The sequence below is a fragment of the Phalacrocorax aristotelis genome, chromosome 5 (genome assembly GCF_949628215.1).
Source record: "Phalacrocorax aristotelis chromosome 5, bGulAri2.1, whole genome shotgun sequence".
Classification (NCBI taxonomy): domain Eukaryota; kingdom Metazoa; phylum Chordata; class Aves; order Suliformes; family Phalacrocoracidae; genus Phalacrocorax; species Phalacrocorax aristotelis.
Window position 1 is genome coordinate 16,823,258 of NC_134280.1, and position 24,591 is coordinate 16,847,848.

The 24,591-nt window shown below is 42.6% G+C and overlaps 1 protein-coding gene across 1 annotated transcript; it reads right to left on the reverse strand.

Annotated features, from left to right (window-relative positions):
* Positions 1–1,992: 1,992 nt before the first annotated feature.
* ERCC3 (ERCC excision repair 3, TFIIH core complex helicase subunit) lies at positions 1,993–24,169 on the reverse strand. Its single transcript, XM_075093118.1, has 15 exons — positions 24,079–24,169; positions 23,711–23,916; positions 22,422–22,658; positions 21,544–21,593; positions 20,068–20,203; positions 19,696–19,860; positions 18,541–18,745; positions 17,186–17,500; positions 15,783–15,967; positions 12,354–12,556; positions 8,739–8,835; positions 8,444–8,561; positions 7,851–7,969; positions 3,607–3,759; positions 1,993–2,854 (listed from the first exon to the last, which is right to left on the reverse strand). Exons 1-15 carry the CDS (start codon positions 24,095–24,097, stop codon positions 2,720–2,722), a joined length of 2,343 nt encoding a protein of 780 aa, XP_074949219.1. The 5' UTR covers positions 24,098–24,169; the 3' UTR covers positions 1,993–2,719.
* Positions 24,170–24,591: the final 422 nt, after the last annotated feature.

The following is a 24,591-nucleotide window of genomic DNA, read 5'->3' on the forward strand; positions in this document are numbered from 1 at the left end:
GGGTGATCATGTAGCTATCAGTGTTCATTTGCAAGTGATCTGGATCCATGAACCGTACCGCAGCTTGCTGCCGCTAGGGAACACGCGGCCTTGTGCAAGCCTACTCCTGTAGGGATAAAGGCAGGACCTCAGGAGGGTACGTATGTGGCGGTGCCAAGGCAGAAAGCAGGAGTTTCTTCATGTGCACCATTTTCAAGGCAAACATAGAGCTCTGAGCTGCATTGTTTCCACAGCCTGTGTAGCAAGGGACCTCGCCACCCATTTGTGCAAGAGAAGCACTGGCCAGCCAGAGCGCCTGACCGAAGCCCATGAGGACCTGACTTACTCCTACAGAGCTGCGGCCCAGATTCTTTGGATTCAGGCTACCGAGCAGCGAGAGCCCACCGTGCACTGTCTGGTCACGGTGAAGAGTTACGGCTGCCGTCTACAGTACTGCTTCAAATAAACACACCCACCTGACAAAATGGAGTGCTGAGTTTTGTGGCTGAACAGGACAATTTAGTTTCCTGGAGGGCTGGGATTACAGACCAGTTCTGGAGCAGCCTCCTGCGACCGCTGGGTGAGGAGTCGTACCATCGAGCACTGCCAGACCGTCGGAGTAGTGAGGGGCCAGTACGAGAAAAGCCCCAGGAACCAGCAGCGTTTCTCAGCGACTGCCCCTGCCTGGAACGCAGAACTGACTGACCATATTCCAGTACAGAAGCCACCACGCGCAGCAGCAACTGTTTGTAGTGACTACGTGCATACCAGTCTGCCACTCGCAGCTACCGTCTGGAGTACTAGCAGGCATAAATACTGCAGTAGTCATATTGCAGCAATTAAAACTGAAATCTGAAACCAACACACTATCACTGAAGCAGGAAGTTATTCTTACCTCATAAAATTATTGTGCTTTGCTTGACGCTGAAAGTCCTGCATCCCACACAGACCCATTACTTAGAAGAGTAAGATCATGAGTCATCATAGGCAAGATTTACTGAATAAGAACCAGAGCGCTGTCCTAAATTCAGCTACTACTAGTACCACAACTACAAAAATCAGTATTACTCTTAAGCCATTTCCACATTCAGTGGGGGTGTTTTTTCAAGTTTATGAAGATTGGAGAACAGTTCCCAAGCAATTCATAAGGCATGCCAGAATTATGCAAGGTGACGCTGGCTGCCTTGCTCAGCCTATCCCGTTGTCACAGACCCCTCCCACTATACTAAATTATCATTTTTCCACTAACTGTTGCCACAAGAGCTGGTTCAAACTACTATTAGAAGTGACAAATCATTTAAACCTGAGGAGGGAAAATCAGCACCAGAGTCCTGCACGTCAGTCTTTTCCATATAAGCCACTCGAGCACTGTCATGGCTGGTCCCAGTCGGTGAGGCAGGAGACTCGGAACAAGAGAAAGGACTGTGCATTACAGGGTAGGGCTCAGAGACTAAAAGTTTAAACTGAACCAGATCAGTCCCATTTTCAAAGTTACCTGTCTTTCTTTTCAGTCTCTGTATCAAGCACCATGTGTTCTAAATTATGCTTCCAATATTTCTGTACTTTTAATTTGTGAATTTATGCTAATAAGAAACAGAATCAATATTTTTCTGAAGCAAGCTTGTCGTATAACCAGGACAGCTCTACCATACATACTCCTCCCAGTATGGTAAAGATTTATAGTAACCTATTTTGAACCAAAGATCCAGATCAATGTTATTTCACAGGCTGCTCCTACTTGCTCTATAACCTCTGAGCAAAAAAACCCACCTCATAATACAATACCAAGTAGTATAACTGTTACAATAGTAAGCAGATGTTATTTAAAAAGCGCTCTTCTGCCACAAACCACCACCACATCTGCTCACACCTTCTAGAAATATCCTGCATTCTTCATTAACAAACAAAAAAAGGCCGAAATTGGGAATCCTTCCTTTGCACCTCTGCTTCCAACTCACCTTATGACAAGTCAAAACACTTTTTGATTCAATAACAACTTCTGTAGTGACAGTGCACTGTTCAGCAGTTATGATGGTTTTATTCCATGGTTAACACATAGAAAATAAATGACAAGGGAAACAGCTTTTATTTCAGCAACTTCTCAACAGTAGCAAGAAAAATGAGGAAAACGGAGCACAGAATTTATTTTTATTTACTACTGCTTTACTTAAGTTCACTTGGGAGACAGTCCTTTTCTCCTTGTCTTTGAACTTCAAAATATTTCCAGACAATCTGTCAGAATTTTAAGACAAGTTAAATCATATGTATAAGTTAGCTCCCAGTTTAAAAATATCATGTAAAGTGCTCCTATCAGGATTTGTTCAGCTCAATGAAAGGTTTTTAAGCATTTTAAAAAACAACAATTTGTTGAGCAGACACAATAATCAGATAAATAATATTTCAAACATCAGTACAAACTTCATTTACAAAACCTTTCCAGAATTCTTCTGAAAAAGGATCTTCAGCTGATAAAAATAAATTCTATTAATTACCCTGAAAACCAGACAGGTATAACCAGGATCCAGTCATTCGACAGTGTCTTCCCTGTGGCAAGATTTACTTCCTTTTTTCCTTTCACGTTCACCCATGAAAGCACATATATTGCTAAGTAAATATGTGGCTATATAGATGCATATAAAAAGTCTTTTAAAGGACCTGTCGACATTTCCACTCCATATTTTTCGTTACGGACACAGGTACGTGGATCCACAGTTTTAAAAAAATGCACACATGAAGGATATCATTTCCGGAAGCGTTTAAAGAGTGGATGGATGTGTTTATTTGAAGATGCCTTACTCCGTGAAGAGTGGTATTCCATGTAAACCGTATCATCTGCTCCTGACATAGAGCTCATGGTGCCCGTACGACGTGACACCTGCAAGTAAGGGGAGAAAAAACACCTGCTTAGCGTGGGATTAGACAGACCAACTCTAACCTACTGATGCCCACTGGCTGCTGGGCAGCACTCTTCATCTAGTGACTGTAATGCCAAAAAGCCTTCCAAGTTTTTTCTTCTTAAGATACCTTGGAGTGGGAATTCCTAATGCATTTCAGCACAAAACCACGTAACTAAAAATTAAACCTAAAAAATGAACTATCACATTGTAGCTTGATTTTAAATTGTGTATCAATAAATGTTTCAGGCTGTTCTATTCTTCTCGCATTTGTTTCTGAAAATGTCAAACTCCTACCTACAATAATAGGAGTTCTCTTGAAAATGAATAGGAGTGACCCTTCTGCTTCTGCCCTCTGGGCATGAGGAAATCAGGGCATGATTCAAGGAGCACAGTGCCACCGCAGAAGAGTATGTGCACCTTGAAAACGTTTTAAAATATTTTGACTGCTGGTGCCTTAGATTTACTTCAAAATCTGTAACAACAAGCCTGTCATCTTCTCCCTCAAGTGTGATGGAGAAGGACATGAATTCCATGCCTAACTTCTTTCCAGTGCCCCAAAAGTGAATTAGGCAAATTGCTAAGTGTTAACGCAGCTTAAAAAAATAAATCTGTTGTCCAATGTTTCACAAAGATACTGGAGCATCAGTGACGGCATCGCATTTAGAATTCAAATGGAACGGTCCAGGTCTGTCGCATTTGTGGTCATCCTTTTCAAAGCATTCTTCGTTACCTGAGCTGACTTTGAACCATATTCTCCAGCGACTACTTCCTCCTCAGCATCCAGGTCAGACGCTTGCAGGACTTTCTGAAGAAGCTGCTGCTGTTCTTCTTTGGATGAAAATGAAAGTTCTTCTTCTTCCATGCCTGCAAGCTTCGTTATTACCTAAGAAACAGAGCACAGTACACAGCGAGGGCTCTTCCTCCTCAGTGACAGCCATGCAAAACCAAGCAAGGATTTTTTATTCCATATCCTGTTGGAACTGCCTTGACCTTTTATTAAAGGTCTGAACAGTTTACACTACAAATAGCAGAGATGCAAATAACATCTTGCTAAATGGTATACGTATATATGTACACACACATACACACACCCCTTGTTATATTCTAGCTGGAAATGCAAAACACAAACCTTTGGAAACAAAGAAAAGAAAAAAGAAAAGCTCTGTACAGAGGTTGTCAGCCAAAAACTGTCCCTACCAGCTTGACCAAGAACCTGACCAAAGCACACATAGCTCAAATGCATATTCAACTTACTGCGAGGTTAGCTTCATGCTGTGGGCTCTACGTTTGTCTCGTTTAAGAACTAGTACTTTACCAAAAATAATCCCCTGGCCTTCCAGACACTGAGAAGTTTAGCAATAAACTTTGAGGAATACGGCAAAAAAGACCCCTAACAGATTAAGATACACAATCAGTTTTTGAGAGAGAGCGCAACAACCTGCAACAAAACATCAGCAGCAGAGCAAAAGGACTCTCTCAACATCTGTGTACTTAGACAGCAGATAACTGTTACGCTTGCTCTCTTTGAAATCCTTAGTAACTCACTGGATAGCCATGGGTGCAGGGCACACGCCATCTGCTGGTAACCGTTATCTGAAAAACCTCCTGAAGAACTGAAAAGCACTCAAGCTTCTGTTATGAAGCTTTACAAAAGGCAGCTTGCTTTCTTAATTAGAGGTATTTTGATAATTTCACAAGAATTCTTCCATCAGTTAAATGCATTCTGTTAAACATATGTTTATACATATGAATCTCAGTTTTCCCCACGGTGTTTCCAATTTGAAGAGGTTTTGAGAAAGACATTCTAATGCAGCCATTTCCCTTGATTATGTAGTTCTTCCCTTCCTCATCTTCCTTTTTCAGCCTATTGCTTGAGTCAGTACAATTAGAAACTGATCACCTCAGTTATCTGGGCTGGATCTGGTCACAAAGACTGACAAAACAATATAAATACAGCTTTAGGCAAAACAAATCCACATTAGATGCAAAGCATTGTTTTTGAAAAAACAGGGTAGTCAAACACTAGAACGAACAATCGGTGTTGTGGGCTGTCATCAATGGCAATTTCTAAATCAAAAATGGGCATCTTTGAGAAATGTCCTAGCTTTAAGAATCCATTCAGGGAAGCAACCTGTCCTGTATGCCTGCTGTCTGGCTAAAGGAACACTACGGTCCCCCTTCTTGTTTATTTACAAGCACATGCGTTACGATCACCTCCAAAATAAAGAAAAAGGAGTCATGAAAAGCAATTTTAAAATGCATTAGCCTGTTTTCAGTTGCCGTTGCAAAACAGCGCTACCATGATTCATAGATCGGAAAGAATTCCCACGGCATTGTCTTTTTTTAAGGTGTTCAACAGACGCCAAGTTTAAAGTTATCCCCAATTCTTGGATAAAGCGAGTTCTGCTATTGGTTTAAAATTTAATATAGCCTACATTCAGCCTCTAAATAAAAACACAATACAGTAAATAACTAAACTGTGGTAAACTAACCAAAAAACCCCACTAGATAATTCGACTCCAAGCAGTAAATTGTGATGACAAGGCTCCTATTTAAGAAGCTAAGACAAAATAAGTGATTTAGCAAAAATATATTACACCAGTCCTCTTTTTGAGGAAAGGCAGAAACTGGAGCTACTGAGAGATGTCAAGATAAAGTGAGTCCTAGAAAAAAATAGTGAAAACCGTTACCCTTTTCAAGGAGTAATGAACTTTTAGTAATTTAGGCATTAGGAACAAAAGTTCTGAAGGAGAGGACATCAACCCTGAAATAGTTACCTAAAGATCAGGTAGAGTCTCCATATTTGGCAAAATAAGAAGGCAAACCTCTGCTGGGAGTGACAAATACATAGCTGATCCTGGCTTGGAATGAAGAAACACAATAGATGTTTTCTTGAAAGTTTCTTCCTGCCCTATTATTCTTTGATGCCCTATTATTCTTTGATGCCAGCTACGACTAAAGGCTTAAAGTTTGGCAAACAGAAGAAAATAGATATCCTAACATCTTGTTCCTAAATTGCAAATAAAGAACATTCCAGTATTGGTCAGCTAAAATGTTGCTCCAAATACTCAGCTGTCACTTGCATTGCTTTTTCCCCACATTACACCAAAGCTCCTAGGAATAGGTCTTCCTTGCAAAATAAAATCCTCCATTTTAATCTCTCTTAGTTCTAAAGTCAAAGGCATTAAAATATAAGTAAAGGGATTTCTCTCATTTCTTGGCTATAGCCACATAGACGCATTTGCCGTAATGAGCTGCAGCTTAGTACTGATCTACAATTTTGTCAAATACATTCACTGCAGAGCAAAACAAGATTTTTACCTATGAAGATTGTGACATGCCTGTCACGGTGTAAGGACCCCCTTAAAGCTCTCTTGAATAGGCCAGTGATTACGGAGCGATTATTTGCTTGAGCATAGCTGCCATTCAGAGAGGTTCTACCCACAGGGATGTCCCGTGCTACACATATGCCTCACGAGAAAAAGCTTTTGAATAGCGAGGCTCAAGTGCAGCCCGGCGGAGGCTGCTTGCCCTTGCACCTCGTGCGATCCTTGCATAAGACTGACAATGGCCATAAGCTTGAGCTGGTTCCCTAAGGGCAGATATAGGAGCCTTATCGTTCACTCTTCTTCCTAGCAATGTTTCTTATTGAGAAGACTTCTAATCAGAGCAGTAAACTCCAGTTTTGTAAAGGAATAATTTACCGAAAAGCAAGAGCTATCTGTCGGCTTTAACAACCCAACAGGTGAGCGTATGGGGCAGCCCACGGGTTAAAAGAAAAATAAAGGAGATACACTGTGAAATCTATAAAATAGAGACGATTTGGTGGAATGAGATTTTATGTTTGGAAGAAGGCGACAAATAGATACGTAATAAAGTAGGAGGGGTGATCAACTTTCAAGTATGTCTGGAGAAATGAGACAGCATGAAGTCTTTTACAAAAGGGAAATTTCTGACTTTCAAGTCACAGCTCTGTTACATGGTCAGCGCTGAAAATGTTCTCTATTCTGAGTAGTATGTTTTAGTTGCAGGTAGGAAGATTTCTACTCTGCGATTAACAGTCTTTTCCTGCAGTAAATTCTGTCATTTCTTAATCAATGAACATTCAACCCAAGTGATCAAGCGATTCTGGTGATATACTTCAATTCTGTGCAGAGAAGATTACAAGAGGAAGGTCAAACCGTTGCTGGAGGCTAAATCAGCACAGTCTGAAGGCCTCCATTAGCTGGAACATTTTCTGCTAACACAGAGCCACCGTATCAACACGTCTGCATCCTCACTGATTATCTGTACCACTGTAGGCTTTGGACAGCATCGTGGAAACGATGCACAAGTTTAGTCCGTGGACAAAGATCCCTGAAAGGTCTTTCTTTTGGAATGGGTTGCTAGACACTTCAGACACCTAACTTTGTGATTCCCAGGGTCAGATGCATGAATGTAGGACAGACGAATGCTACTTGTTTTATGTTGTCTTTAGCCACAAGGAAAAAGATTTTCTCCCCAGAGTGAACTACTGGTCTGAGACTGAAGTTCTCTGGAAATTATTTGTGACTTGCGATGTTCTGGAAGTCTTCTGAATTGCTGCTGGCCACTGACGACACCAACACCTCCCAACAACGCTTTATGCACAACCAGTGTGATAACGTACAACAGGAGGCCTGCATGGATGGACAACTGAAGAACATGAACATAAACCAACCATTCAGTTAATGTTCTGCTTCACTCCCCAGCCGGTGCTTCGTTTGAAGTTAGAATACTTGCCTTTCTAGAAGCTGTACTAAGCTACTTGTATCTACTCTCATAGATAATATAGATGATAAAACTATACTGGAGCAGGTCTTGCCTGCAAGCAAAAACCTTCATTAATACCTTCCGTAACTGGTATTCTCAAGTATTTGACCTAATACTAACATGGAAGAATATGAAAGTTCTATTCTTAGGCCACAAGTATAATAAACAGAAGGGACAAGTTACCTTGAAGCTGTAACCTTGATCTACAAGAAACCGTTGTCGCTTCGTTGAATATGCCATTTCCTGAGTGTCTTGGGATACAAGGGAATAAAAAAAGGCATTGTATTCCTCTGCAACCATGCCTAGGAGACAGAGACACCGAGTGATTAGCTCCACTTGGAACACTGCAACCAAGAACAAAAAATGACTGAATACTGAATGTAGGTGTCTAAATAAGTTGTCTCTCCACAAAAAACCATCTGCAAAGTTTAGCTGCAGCCAGACCTTACATAAACTGGTGACAAAGTACACAGAATGGAAATTCCTACTACATGAATGATTTCATGTTGAGGAAATTATCAAGGAATGAAAAAGTGAAAGAACCACCAAGGAACAAAAGGTTCATTTTCCTTCAGCTTCTTTTGTCCTTTGGAAATTTTCCCGACACAAAGCTTTACTGACCCAGAAAATGCTTCGTTTTCACTGACTGGTACACAGGCATATATTCTCTTTAACTAAAACATACTCCAAGGACAATATAAAGAGGTACCATGAACACCCAGTTTCTCTGCGATTCTACGATCCGAGGCCCAGAGCCCAATAACCACCCCGTTTACCTTTTTTGGCTCTCAGCACTCGTCCCAGTCTTTGAGCCTCCTGTCTTCGAGACCCACCATGGGACGAAATCTGAATCAGAACATTGGCTTCTGGCAGATCGAAGGATGTGTCACCTACCTGTAAGAGAGGAGCAGCTTCTGAGCAGTATCTTATTCCTGTATATCATAAAAACAGGACTTAAATACAAAGTACGCCTTTGTGAGCTGTGATACAAAGGTGTCAAACACACAGCATACACGTATAACTTACTCTTAAACAAAGCTCACCCTGGACACACTCAGTGTCCTCACTTACCTTGGAAATGAAAATAGTGTTGATTTTTGGATTGTGCTTGAAGTTTTGTAGAATTTGCATTCTTTCTCCTTGGGCAGTAGGACCATATATATAGGGTCTGAAAGAACAGAACACATGCAAGTTAAATCAATTCAGGATTTCTCAATCATTTCTTATGAGGTACTAAGATGCCATGGCAGGGAGCGCAGTACACAGCTGAACCGATAGAAAACAAAACAGATTTTGGTACAGCTTACGGTTTACTTTCAGCTGGTTTGGCTCTTTGTGGCAGCCACCCAGTTGTTTGTGGAACCCTTTGCAGCAACCCAGTCTGCCAGAAATAAATTCTGACAGTTATAAATGTTTTGCAATTATGCGCACCAGGGAAGCTGTCTATCAACAGACTGAACATGTTTGCTAAGGCTACATGAAAGACTGAAGGCAGCTGTTAAAATAAGATTTTTTTTTTTCTTCAAATCTACTGAATTAGTACATGGACATCTGCAACCTTTGCTTCCTATTTAAACACTTGAAAATCCAGGCTTCTCTGTCAATGATATGCTGCCTGTTGGGTGTTCTGGGAAAATTCTTTTTGCTTTTGAAGCTGACCTCTTGCCCCTCCTAATACCTTCCGGACCTACTGAAAGGAGAACAAGCTCCCAAAAGTTCCATGGCCATGAGCAGCTCACAGTGGCATTTCACCTAGGGTTTCTAATGTTTGAAGATTAATCACCTGGAAAATTTAATATCTCAATCCCAAAGGCTCACACAAACTCTGTCACCCACAGACTTCACAAGTAACCTGGGCTACTATGAATTTTCCAAGGTTTTCCCTAGAGTCTGGTTGTTTTCTTCCTGCCTAAGCAGAGTAAAAAGAAAAAAAAAAGTCAGAAACGGTGAAGCCCATGTAAACAGTGGGAGGCATGCAGGAGTGCATAGCCACTGCTTCTTCACCTCTTGCACTACTTTTCCAAATGCGGGTTAACAAGCATCTCCAAGTAACAGGAATCAAGTTCTACTGTTTCTATTTTATTCACTACTTCCATACATGATTTCTAACATAGGGAACCAACCCCATGTTTCATTTAACTTCGCACATACATGGCTTGTAGCTGAGCGTAAAAGTGCACTGCACAGTACTAAGGTTTCCTGTTCTTATCAGCTAATTAGTGTGTTGGCTTCTCTTGCTTTCTTTACTACAAACTTTATTCTAGTTTTCCTTTTACCAAACAATCCTAATCACCTCTAATCTAGTTCTTCTATTTATTTTATTTAACCAGATTTTTAGGAAAACACAACTAAAAAATGCAAGTGGCAAATGAGTCGACTCTGGAACAATACCATTATTATTCACTTAGTAGCATATTAGTAGCATATTCTAAGCCTTATTTGAAATTTCATTTTATATTTAAATTGTGATTTTAATCCCCAACAAAACTTAGATGGAAGATGTAAACTGAAACTAAAGCATTTGAGCCTTCTGCTGCTTAAAGCCACCAAGAAAGGGTTCAAACACTTTTAAGAACAGAATAACCTAGAACTCCAGGCTATCAATCCTCTATTTTACCCATCCCCCAATCCTACTTGACAACAATGCATTAACACATACCTGAGTACCTTCCTCAACCTAAATACCCAATGCTAGACTGTTTGGATTTGTTTGAGGTTTTGGTTCACACACACACACCCCCCCCCCTTTTAACTGACCCCTTTTCCTCACAGCCAGAAAGATATTTGATGGATCTGCAAAGGTAGATCCCCTCTCCCATTAACTGACATAACTGTCAAAAACCACAGAGGCGTAGTCCTTCAGAAACAGTGATTTGAGCATATTTAAACATACACCAGTAAAAAACAGCCAGCACCTGAGCTGTAGGACACTGGAGGACAGACTCATGACAGAGCAAAAGCTGGCTAAAGCAAATTTGAATTCTGTGGACCCCAAAACGATAGTCAAAATAATTCCTCATGTGCAGAGTCCTTCCCTGCCAGTACCGAGGGGAAGGGGGGGCAAGGCAGTAGGCAGCCAGGTGACGGCCGTCTCTCCCTCCATCCGCCCACCCTACATGCGTGAGTCAGGCCATGAGAAGTGCGGTGGGAGCTGCCCCCCTGCTGGGCCAGCACCAGCCAGGCAGACAGCTCGGCCCCTTCGCTGCACCCACTGGGCTGCTCTCTCCTCCGTACACCTGTAATGCCTGCCCCGCCCAACCTACCAAACAGTTCCCTTTGTTTCAGCATGCTCATAGCAAACTGTGGCAGAAAACTCTCTGGTTCAAATAAAGACTCCCTCACCTTCACCCAGCACTGCAAGCTGCCTTTCTTTCTTACACTGACAGCTGTATAACCTGGAGCTCCATGCATGATGCAAGGAATGGAGCATTCACTCAAGAACATGAAAAGCAAGCACCCAATATTTCTTTAACTAGTTTTCCTGTCATGCTTCTACATCCACCCCACTTAAAAACCGCTGTGCTACTTAGCGAGCGCCCCCTCCCAGCATCGCCTTCACTAAAGGCTTTTTCTGTGGCGCACTGAACACGGCTAGAGACATTCCAGGGACATCATTACAGCTAATCTCTGTCCAGACAGATTAAAAAAAATGATGAAAGAGATCACGGGTGTTGGAATTCATCCAGCACCGTTAGCTCTGCTTACTATTTGGTATCACAGCAAGCCTGCACAACATGGCTGTTAAACTACAGTCAAAACTGGTCAGGAATTTTGGAAAGTGTAAGGCTTGTTTGTGGGTTCGCTAAGAAGTACTGCTGAAATTCCTAGACATGAAATCATATGCAGCCAAAATGATTCCCCACAGCTTCCAGCAAGCAACGCATTATTGGGCTCGTCAAAGAAAGGATGAGGCCAGCTTCTGTGCTTATTTTCCCCAGTAATTGCTCTATGCCTGCTCATGCCAAACACTCTCCCTGATCATCCCTCCCCAAGCCCGACAAACACACAGTGATGCTACCCCCTCGTTACACTATTTGTACTGCCTCTGTAACATTTTAGAGTCATTTGAGGTAGCTGAGGAGCTCAGGGGAGCAATATCCTTTCATTTATTAAAGGATTACCATAGTTCTAGGCAGTGCACTGGTACAGCACAGATCACTCCGAAGTTTGTCTTAGGTTTTTTTAGACAAGTTAAGACCTTTTGAGAACCTGAAGAGGAACTCCCTGGGCCCCAAAAGACCTTGAAAGATCCAGAGAGCGCTTATTTGAAAACCTTTGTCTCTGAGAGACAGGAGAAGCTACTGCCCATTAAAGAAAGAGTCCCAGTGATACTTTTAAAAGCCCCTCATTTTTCCACTGTCTTTTAACAACAATAAAATGAATGGAGAAATACTAACAGCTTTTTCCAAAACTCTTGGATGATAACTCTGCTGAGGCAAGTGCTAAACAGAGGATCTTTTCAAACAGTTCTACACCAAAATTCATGTTGCAGTGCCAATAAAATCCACCCCAAAAAACACCCTCCTGAGCTCTTTTTCATACAGGTGGACTGGAGTTAAAACAAAGAATTACAGGAAACATCTAAAGACTACTGAAAGCTGTGAGATTACAAGGCAAAGAGGAAGGAGGAGAGATTACAAGGCAAGGAGGAAAACAACAGTGCCATTGTTGGCTGTGAACACTTACTTCCCAAGTCTGATCGCATACTCCTTCAGTGCAAACACGTTGTCAGCAAATACGATGATTTTATCATTCCGTCGCTCATGAAACTTAATCAGGAACTGGCAGGCTCTGAATTTATTTGGGTTCATGGTGTACAGCAGTATTCGTTTCTTTGTTTTGATGGCTACATATTCTCTATAAAATTCAGGTGACATTGGGCACCAAACCTAGAATTAAAAAACACACACACACACAATGTAACCCTCTGTGTTTGTTTATTCTATTCCCTTAGGAATTGAGAAGATATTTGGGGGGATGATAATGCATTATAACTTTTTGTATAGTGCAGGCCACAAGTTTTAACACAGTAATTTCTGTACTGAGACAAAAGATGCGATTGGTGTAGCCTCCAGCACTGCCAAACTCATTAGTATTGTGGCCTTCCAAAATGCTTTGGCAGCAAGATCCACAACAGAAATAGGCAGCAGGATTGGAATGGGACTGGAAGCTATTTCCTTTTTGCTTCATACTTAATAATTTTACCGAATGCTACTACTTTTTACAGAGCAATAATTAAGGGAATGAACTGTCTGTGTAATTGGCCTATCACAGCAGTCAAAGCTTTTTCCATAAGAAGTTAATTTCCATCCATATTCTGAAAGCTCAGTGTCTTCATTATAGAAGAAATCTACCGACCTTTTTTTCATATACCCACAAACGAGTGACCTGTATTTTGGCAGCCGTTGAGTCTACAACTTTCAAAACACGAGGACTGATTAGAAGGTTTCAGTAGGTTTCCCTAAGCAATTATTTTATTATTTTGTAAATACGTATCACAGTACTGCACAAGTCTAGGCTTACTGACATATTTTTTCTACTGTAGCATGAAAATAGAAGCAATTATGAATGTAAAAGTTTATGCCAATGCAATACTACTATTCACAGCATATGACGACACTACCTGTAGTGCATCTAATTTAGAAGACATTCATTCTGCTGTACATGGGTTATTCCCCCATATCCATTGCACAGTACGAATAACAAATACCGCAAAGAAAGGCCTCTTTCGTAACCACTGTTCAGCTAAGGAAGCTATGTGACAATTTACAGGAATTTAAAGAACCTGAATTGTTCTGTACTGTTAAGAGCTACTTTTTAGTTTCAAAACATTTTTTTCCAGTGAGTTAATAAATGCTAGATGAGGCTTTTTTCATCCCTTGACTACATTAACAATAAATTTATGCCTTGAATAGGCTCCACTGTTATTGTATGCTGTCTATATCCAAGACTGAAAATTCTTAAATCAGAAGAGAGTATTTAAAAATGAGAATGAGATCTAAATACCGAATATTTGACTGCAGTAAGGTAATTAAACTATTGGTCAATGCCTCTGACTACACAGCAAACAGTATATTTTGACGTGTATTTGCACTCTCTTCTGGGTTTGGAAATGGATAAAATCTACTCCTCACCCCAATGACCTTTTCATTTTTGCATTTTGCAAGATAGGCACTCCAAGCCAAAACCTTAGCATGGCAGCTGGCAGAGGGATTTTTGTAAATTACAAAACTCTGAAAATACAAAGAACAGGCTTGTTCTCTTTTTTAAAGCTTCTTTTAACTGTGCTGCTTGTTCTCTTTTAGAGCAGCGAAAGAGCAGTACCTGCAATGACCATGATCTGCTTTATCAGACAGCAGCACTGCCCTCCCCCTCTTGCCACCCAGCAAGAAACGCACTTCAAGAGCAAACTCGGCATCCTTCTTGGCTATGGGCAGTAAGGCAGGTTGGTTAAAGGAGCTACTTCTCAAGGACATGTCAATCCAAGCAAATATGCAATGCAGCTGGGCACGTTTTACACTTGCTGTTTACCAGCCATCAACAGTGTTGGTTTGGGTTTGGTTGTTTTTTTTTTTTTTGATTCTTTGCTTTTGCTAGTCCCATCCACTGTTATTTCAAAACACTGGCCTAAAGAACATAAACATGCAGAACTTTCACATCATTCAGAACACAGGCAGCCCACGCTTCACTTCTCAACCTCTGAAGGGCAGTCCAGGGACTGAGGAGAATTAAGCTCCCAAGGCAGAATTAATCAAAGTGCCTGTACAGTCAAGTTTGAATTTGCAGACTGGTTACTTTCCCTTCAACCTGATTATCTTCTAGATGCTCTTCACTTGCATTCTATTCCTTAAAAATAGTTGTGGTGTTTTTCCCTTCAATAACCTCCAGTTTGCACAAAGTTCCAAAGGAGAACAGCTGACCTACGTCTGTATCTTTTATACCAGTAGCTAGGAAAAATTGCATGAAACGAGCAAGACAGGTTTAAACACACCCCCACCCACCCCAACAAATACCAACAAAAAACCAACACAAAACACCCACAACCAATGAAGGAAAACCCCCAAAAATACAGAAAAAAAACCAGGAAAAAACAAAGAGACAGTTAAATTATGAAACTCCACCGTGGCAAGCTGTAGCTGCTAAAAGTTTACTTCCATTCAGTGGAGTCCAGACAAGTTCATGAAGAAGAAACCCACTGATGGTTACACAGAAACCACGTAAAGCTCATCGATGACTGAGGGCTTGGAGAAGTATCAGGAGAAGTAACAAATATGTTTGTCCTGTTTTTATATTCTTCCTTAAGTACCTTACTTAATATGTCATCTCTGATAATTGTCAACCTTTGTCAAGCCTTTAGTCTGACCCAGAAAGGCTACTTTAACATTCTAATGAGCCTGTACGAAAGGTTTCTGCTTCTCAAATACTGGAATTTTATCTCATCCATATGCTGGAAAAAACAGATGTCCCACACCCTTATTATTGGAAAGAAAGAGTAAGATGCAGCCCGGTGTTTTCAGTTTTCTCCCTCATCCATTCACGCTTGAAATAAGGAGGCTCAAAATGAATAGGCTTCAAAAAAAAAAAATGTTGTGCCTTTTTTTTTTTTAAAAACATTCAGCTATTCCTCTTTGTTTCAAGAGTTACAAAAGAATTTTCAAACACCTACAGACTGTCTACCAGTGGAAGTCTCTAAAAAGCAGCTTCCAGCATACCACCTGACATTACGATATTACACTACCACAGAGAGCTCAGCTTAAGATACAAAGTCAAGTCAGAAAACACGAACGTCAACTGCACCGAACCAGGTCTACAATACTGCAACCACTGTTCACATTTCCAAACACTGACTTGGAGACAGCTCATCACAAGCCCCGCAAAGAGAAAGAGTGCTGAAGTCACACTGAAGAACATCTGGCTGAGGAACACGTGGCTACTGGATTTGCCACATGTTCATATTGACCAGCGACAGCCTTGCCTAAGCTACAAAGTAAATGAAAAGTCATAAGGGCGCCTATTTTTACAAGTTGAATACTTAAAATTTTATACATCTTCCTTAAAAAAAAAGTTATAAGCATACTAAATAAACACTAGTAGTACCAAAAAGCAGAGCATCACCTCAGCACACTGGACTTTGGCAATGTAGCCACTGTTCTGCAGCTCCATCCAGTTGGCTTCATAGAGCTTTGGTCCAATCAGGAAGTTCAGGTCAACAATTTTATCATCTTCTCTGACCAGGGTAGCAGTCAGCCCCAGTTTACAATGAGCTTGTACAATAGTGAGCACACGTCTGAACATTTTTGCTAAGAAATGCAAGACAAATTTTCTGTTTACTTTCTCTGAATGGATTTAGAAGACAAATACTGCAACTTAAAAAAAAACACTTTCAACAACTCCTGAACACCAAAGCAAGCACAGCGTTGGGAAATTTTACCCCACTTCATATACGCTTCTAACAAATCTGTGTTACAGCAAAACTTCACACTGATTGCAGCTTTAGTTTACATCTGCAGTATACTCTGAAAACCGCAGTAAACCTTCTGGCACCCGTATTATGTTCCGTTTCCCGGGAGAAAATTAATATACTCAGAGGTTACATGGCTTGTTTTAGGTCATACAGTATTTCATAAAAAGAACCATGAAACAAGGACTCTTGTCTGACCGTGCCACATTCAGGACTCGTGGTAAATAGCAGAATTACTCATCGTTAGTATTGCTAGAGATCCTGTAATTGCAGAATCTGAAGATACAGAGGAGATTCTATATCTTAATTTTTATGAAACCAAGAAAGAACAGAAGTGAAAGAACGGTGGCAGCAATATGCTGCTTGGATAAAATGGCAGTTAATCGTCAACGTCTACTTCCGAAATTCATCATTTCTGTAGACACCCAATTATATTCAAATGAAATGATGAGAATAAGGGAGAGCAGCTAACAGAATCTGGAGTGGTATTTTTAGCCAGGATTATTCCACAGATACTTCAATGCTACATGATTGCTTTCCAACAGTATAGATCTCAATTACGTAGTAATTTCAAGTACAACAGCTATTTCTAGACAGTAATCACTATGGCTACTCCTATTTTATTGAGTAGAAATAGATATTAAAAGCTAGCCTACAGTGCCATGAGATCTCAAAAGGAAAGAAGGCAGATTAAAGATACCTGAATTACATATGTGTAGTTTTGCTGTAGGCAAATTTTAACAGGAGAGGAATTAGAGCACTTCATCAACATACACAGAGGAGAAGGCACTTGTATTTTACACTGCCAGTATAGAAAACACAGTGTCTAATTTGAAGGATTTCAGAAAACTAATGGTCAGCTAAACTCTGTAGTATTAAGGAAAAAAAAAGCGGAAAAGAAAGTAGAACAAGGCAGTTTACTTGTCTCAAAATCCTAAGCATGAGTTTACTCACTACATTAACCATGAGCGAGTCAGCAAAAACCCACCACTTCTAAAGAAGCAGGGTAACATTAACAGTGCACATAACAGGCAAGGTTTGTGCACCATCTCCTTACCGGGGATAGTATGTACTTCGTCGAGTATCATAAGGCCCCACTCTTGACTTTTAAGCCACTCCATTACTCTTTCTGCTTCCCAGGATCTTTTTGTCGTGTGCCCCAACATGGAATATGTGCTGATAGCAACAGAACAGCCGATGGGCTTGTCTTTGGCATCAGAAGTGAACCGGCATATCTGACTGTCATCAATGGTGGACCACATCTTGAATTGGGCTTTCCACTGCTCTACAGACACTGCAGAATTACCAAGGACCAGACACCGCTTGCGGACAGTACACGCAGCTGTCACTCCAACTAGAGACTTGCCAGCACCTGCAGAGCAAGAGGAGTGTTGTTCATTAGTCATCTCTCAGGTGTCACTGGAGTAGGAGGGGCAAAAAAAACCAAAAGAGCAAAGGAAAACAGGAAAACTGTGAGAGGATATGAAATCATGTATGGGCAAATTCATTGTTTCTTTACTCTAATAGTCTTAAAGAAATGAGGTACTCCCTCCTAAAAATCCAGCTGTATTGTCTACTAGACACGTAACTATTTTCTCAAGAAAACCATTGTAAACAATGGCTTTGCCAATTAGAAGCAATCATTTTAATGCTTTCTTAATTTCAAAAGCATGTTACATTCCAGGTGGCTACAGAACGCTTCCCCTAGAGGTGCTCTATCCCACTGCCCCCGCCAGCTGTGTTCGTTTTCCCACACAGAAAGTCCTTAAATCTTTCCGTTCCTCCTTCACGCTTCTTCCAGCACCCCCCCACATGCTCTCTCAGGCCCTCGCCGGATCTCCCATGTGCCCCCTCCACCCCCAATACTAAGGGCACTGGCATGCAGTCCCCTGTCCCCTCCCTTTTTCCATTGTTTCCCGTAGGTTGTCCCAATCTGCACATTCCTTGCTATCTTCTCAAGCTCCCCTGCCCAGAACTTGTGCATACAACCTCTTTTTTCTGCCTTGCACCCCCCTTATGCCACATCTGTATTCCCAGTTCCCCCCAGTCTCCCTATTCCCAAACAATTCCAATGCCAACAGCTTTACATTCCACTGGAAGATCAGCAGAGCTGACTCAGAGGGAACAGTGAAAGTGCAAACGGTAATTTGAAGGTACAACCACCACAAATCAGTTCTTCAGTCACTGCCAGGATACTGACAGCAATCTTAAGCAGATACCAGGCAGCTCTGTCAACCAGGCTCTCCCTCACCACAGCCTTGCCACCCACTCGCTAAAAACCAGCAGGACTCTGCATACTGGTACCGAGAACAGTCCCTACTGCTTGAAATCTAACCAGCTGTCATATTTGGAAGTTACTTTACTATAGGGAAATAAAGAACAAAACCCCTAAATACCAACTCTGAAACTTACCACATGGCAAGACAATAACACCAGACCTGGCTCGCCCGTTTCCGAACATCTTCCGTAGGCTTTTCTCTTGATAGGGCCTGAGAACAGCTGTAGGTTTCAGATCTATATTAATATCGGGATTCACAGAATCATTTCTGAAATCATATTCTGCTAGCAAGGGGTATTCCAAATGGATACAACGCTTCTGAAGTTCTTCAATCATCTCCTGAAGAGGAAATAAAGCTGCAGATGGTAAATTCTCCGTGTCTGGATTAATTCTTTTTTTTTTTTGTTCCAAACAATGAGATTATATAGTACCATGCAAGCTACATTTATCTTTTATGCTCATGAAGTCTGCAAGAGTTAAAGTTTATTCCAAAAACTTTATTCATGACCACCCCTACTGCCCTCAAACATTTTAAATAAGAGGAGTATTTAGACAGATGGAAGAACGTGACACATTCATCTCAGCTGTGCTGTTTAGCCAGTGGTGACTGAACTGCACCCTGAAGACCTGCAACAAAGAGCTCGGTAACAGAGACAAAAGGTTCTGTGTGTTACACAGGAGGACATACCAAAGCTGCACATCTGTTATCTCGAAAATCTTCATACCCTGGTAATGCAGTTATTCCACCACAATGACAGGTTAATTAAATCACCAAGAGGTTGTTGGTTTGGGTTTTTTAAAAATAAACAAAATAGCTTCTGAGTTGTCTTTTCAAACAATTTCTATTTTCCCCAGCAAGACTTCATTAGAATCACTGAGTCCAAGAACAACTGCAGAAATTTTACAAAAGCTCTGTGAAGGTCAAGCCAGGCCTGCACTCCAACCTCCAGCTATCCTTCTCAAGCTATGAAAGCAGACCCATTAAAGTTCCGTCTGCAAATATGAATCAGAAAACAAAAACCAGAAAAAAAAAAAACCAACAAAACCCAAAACCCCCAGAGAACTGCATCTTGCGGGTAGGGAAGGAATAACACACAGTCTGGCACCTCTGTACTAAAAAGAAAGATCTTAAGATTCTGGAAGGCAAAAGGAAATAAATGTTAGTGCCTTCCAGTGATCTCCCCTATCAGACAAAGAGCCGCAGTATATTACGTTAAGTTCTCATGCTTATTTGCAAGGCCTGGGCATATTCCCCACAGCCACAAATGCAGAGACTGCAACACTCATACCTGCTTGACTTCAAAAGATACTGTCTGTGTTTCCTCCTCCTCCTCCTCATCTTTGTCCATCTGTTCATAAAACTCAAATAAGTCAGCTGGGACATCTGGTTTATTCTGAGCATCTGTTCCCTGTGATGTTGACGGCCCAAAGCCACCTTCACTGGATTTGGAAATCTGAAATAGGTGGACAGGAATTTGCACCAAATGTTTCCTGAGAGAAACCCCCCACCCGCTAGATAAATTTGGGCTCATTAAGGAGGCACAGATCATTGCTGACAAAACTGGAAGCAATTGCTGATACAGCAAACAAACAACTGCTCCAAACCACTCAACGGTTTATCTACTGTTAATTCAATAATTTTAAAACATGCCCAAACATACCGCTGATTTACTTGTGAACGTCTCTGTAATGAGCTCTGTTTCTTCACCCTCAGCGTTCCTCAGACGACAGTCTCTAATAACGTGGTCTTGCAGAAGCTGCTGAATGACATCAGGGTGGGTACTTTCCACAAAATACCTAAATTTAAAAAACAAAGAAAAACATTTTTATGAGGTAACCAACTGAATAACTTACAGGAAAAGTGGCATGGATACTTAAATGTAAGCTATCCCAGGTGTACTCTCAAGTATTGCATCTTGGGGTTTAAAAATAAAGAAATTATGACAATCAAAATTTTTAAAAGATGCCTCATACAGAAAGCATCGTGCACTCTGCAGTTATCCATCTTGCTCAGATGTTCTGTAACATAACATGAGTGGGAAAACTCCAGCAGAACTGCCTAGAAAGAGCTCTCATGTACATGTCACATGTGTGACACAAGTAGATTTTTTAGAGACTGAATTGAGGTGAGTCTGAAAATACTCATTTTGAAGTGGTGTTTTGAAGTCCTGCCAACAGGACCAAAAAAGCTCAAAAGACAAAAACCCAAAACCTCCCAAACACAAACCATGTTAAATTAATGCATCCTGAAACTGTTTCTCTCCCTGGAGATTCATCAATCGTGACGCTGGTTGGAGATCACAGTTAAAATGTGAGCCAAGAGAGACTTAAGTCTGAACTGGCATGGGAGAAATCTTTTCTCAGAAACACCTAGGAAGAGGACAAAAACCTGCTAGTAATGCTAGCGTTGGTTTTACACAAAGCAGCAGGTTCAGAAAAGCATCGGCACAAGCAGAGCATTAGGTTATAGTCCCAGGGTTTATCTATGGCTGTCGGACAACACAACTTTGTAAAAGAAATAAAAGAAAGAAAACACAGGCAAGGTGCAGCCACAGGCTTCAGGTTTCTGCTGCCTCTCCCTTCTCTCTCCCTACCACAGAATCACAAGTTTAGATAAAATTGGTCAGCTCTAAACTAGCTGATCTCTCAAGGTCCCTTCCTAGATTGTCTGCTATGTTTAAAACAGATCAGATTGAACCCAGCAACAAGCACGCTCCTTTGCTTACCCTTCCTGAGTAACAGATTACAAGTCAGAATACATGAGACTGAAGGACAGCTGTAGAAAAACTTGTCTAACCAGGCTCATGTAAATTAGGAAGGAATGAATGAAACAATTATCTGAAAACCTTAAGGATCTGTTGCAAGTCCAAGCAATAAAGAAACAGGCTGGAATATCAAATTCACAACCTACTTCTAAAAATGCAATGATAACCACTAGTGGCTCAGGACAGCCAAACTAAATCCTTTGACTAATGTATTAAACGCTTTCAACAACTGAAAAAGCAATCTTGTATTGACAGATGCTGCACTTGGCTGGGAGCTGTACGACTCCACAGCTTCTGAGAGCACTCATTTATGCACAGCTGTGCATCTGGAGGACTTCCTCTGCCACCCCAGCTACAGAAGATGCTGCTTACCTGTTATGTTTCAGTACGAGCTTCACCTTCCCATAGCTGACAGTACACAGCTACAAACGAACAAGAGCAGTCATTAGGAACATGCAAAAGAGCGATTCCTCTTTTGGGATCAAATGCTGCGATGCAGCTGAGGTCTTTGTGAGGAAGCACGGTATCGCAAAACATTGACTTGCAATGCTGCTATGCTTACAGACCAAACCTGAAAAGGTACTTTTAGAACATGCGTACATCACCTCACACAGGAGATCAGTCACAGTTTTTATACCCAATCCCAACCTGCAAGAACATTCTCGCAGGATAAGGTGAGCCATATTTTATAGTGCCTGGCTATCCCAGACTGCTTCCCACATTCATAATCTTCTTCCAGAGCAAATTTTCCCCATGTGCCATTCCTATTGGCAGAAAGCGTGTACAGATGATTTGGTGTACTTTTTTTTTTTTTTTAAAAAAGCCATAAACTACACCCAGGATATATTGTGGAAACAGTATTTGTGCAATAATATACTACAGAAAAAAGACAGAAAATAAAATAAATCCTCTGTTCTCTTGAAACAATGACAGAACAGAATAAGAAAGAGTGGTCAGGCACTGGAGCGGGCTTCCCAGAGAGGTGGTGGAGTCACCATCCCTGGAGGTATTTGAAAGATGTGTAGACGTGGCACTTCAGGACATGGTTTAGAAGACATGGTAGTGTTGGGCTGACAGACTTAATGATCCTAGAGGCCTTCTCCAACCTTAATGATTTTATGTTTCTAAGATAGTAAAATCAATGAATTAATGACTAAGGAAAAAAAAAAAAATCTATTAAGTGGAGGCAGCAGAAAAGGCTTTCACTAGTAGCAGTAGACATATTTCCAGTGCCAACAGAATAGCCTTACCTTAATAAACTGGATTATTCCATCTGGGACACCAGTCTTGCTCAGTTTTTGTAAATACTCTGTGATGTCGCTTGTTTGCAAGCCGACGCTAACAGCAGCATACAGTGAGTAAGCAGTCAGCTTGTACTCGTGAATGTGAGTCGGTCTGCACACCGGCTCAGCAATGGCGACCAGAAAATCCTGTGCGTACTTGTAAACTGGAGAAAAGGCTTCCAGAAAAATATGGCCATCGGGAGCCTAGAGAAATAAAAAGAAATGCTGAAGGGACAACAGTGTTAGTTGGGCAGAAAAAGGAATTCCCTATAAAGCAGCTATTATGATATAGAGCTACTCCAGTATTGAGGTGGCAATGCACCACAGGGTTTCAAAATAAGTGTTTGCCATAATGATGGAATTATAAGAAAAGGAAAGGAGACACAGAAACGTACAACTTTTGTCTTCTGAAAGGGTCCACACATTGATTTGTCTCTGTTCCTTCTATAGCACTAAGAATAAACCACACCCAGATCAACTAAGCTTTTCCAGACCGACATATTGGGGTATTTTTCCTTTTTTTTAACACTATGGAAATCGCTTGGAAAGCTTCCAGCTTCATTCTAGTAAACCGGAACAAAACTCCTCGCTCATTTTACACAAAATAGAGGAGGAAGAATGGCACTTGTGCCTCACAGCATCCAGTAACAGACTCCAGGCAGACACTGGCCTCAGCCACCTCTTCTCCACGCAGATGTCCTACTGGCTGCCTTGGTCAGGCTTACTGACATCCCTTCCAGGGCAGAGAAAACAAACAGTACCAGGTACGGAAGATGAGACCAGCCTGCCTTAAGGCTGTTTCATTCCAACATAGAAACCTCATTGCAGCGTCGCTGCAACAACAAATCCCACTCGTGTCGTGAGCTAACGCGGTCGCTTCCACAAGGCGTTTTACCTCCCCGCCAGAGACACCGGGTTCAGGCGCCCCACCGACCCGGCCGACCCGCAGCAGGGGCCGCCCGGCAGCGAGGGGACCTGCGAGGAGACTGCCGGGGTGGAAGCGCTTCACGGGGCCTTCCCGAGCGGCTCCAGGCGGGGCTGGCGGCGCCGCCTCGGGCGGCCTCCCGCTGCTCGCAGCCCCGCGCAGCCAGGGCAAACCTCGCTCTGGCCGAGGCCGACCCCAGGCGCTGGCAGGCGCCCTCCGCCCGCCCGCAGACCCTCCTTAAGGCCCTCCCCGGCGCCGGGGCCGCTGTGCCGGCCGACCCGCCGCTCCTTCCCGGCGCGAAAACCCCCGCCGCCGGCCGGGCCGCACGTACCACCCAGAGGGGCCGCGAGGCGTGGTCGGCCTTCAGCGGCATCTGCTGCCGGTAGTCCTTGGCCCCATACTCGTCCACCTTGGTGCCGCTATCCTCCACCTGCTTCCCCGCCGCGGACGGCACCGCCTCCTGCGGCTCCTTCCCGGGACCTTCATCCTCGTCCTCCTCCTCCTCATCATAATGGCGCTTCTTGGACTTCTTCTTGTCTGGGAGCGAACCCGGAGTTGTGAGGAGGCGCCGCGCGCGACCCGGGGCCAGCGGGGCCAGCGGCGCCCCCGGCCCCGGGCCGCCCCCTCACCCCACCGGGCCGCCCGCCCCGCCCCGCCCCGGCCGCCCCCTCACCCCGCTCTGCCCCGGCGCCCCCTCACCCCGCTCCTTCCTGCCCATGGCCGCCCCGCAGCGCCCGCCGCGCCGCACCGCAGGGCCGGCGCGTCACTTCCGCCGCGCGGGAGCGGAGGAGGCGGGGAGCGGGCGGGGCACCCGCAGCAGCGCCGTCGGGTTTCTGCTCCCGCGGCCGCCCCCGGCGCGCGTGGGCGGGGAGCGGGGGCCACGGCCCGACCCGGGGCCACGGGGAGGGAGAAGGGGAGAGGCAGAGAAAGTGGTCGGGTTTCTGGTTTTGGGTTTTGTTTTTTTTTTTTTTTTTTTAAATAATTAAAAATACAGGCTTCCGCAAAGCGCCTTAAAAAAGAAGGGGAAAAAATAAAAAGCCAATCGGAAATTCAGGTACGAGACTGACATCCTGCGTTGCTCTAAAATAGAAAATTCTTACAAGAGAAATGACACTGTTGTCCCTACAGAGTGTTTTAATATATTTCTAAGTACAATTCGTGTCTGATTCTGGAAATACAAATACATTTTGAATGGTTAAAAACAAAAATTAA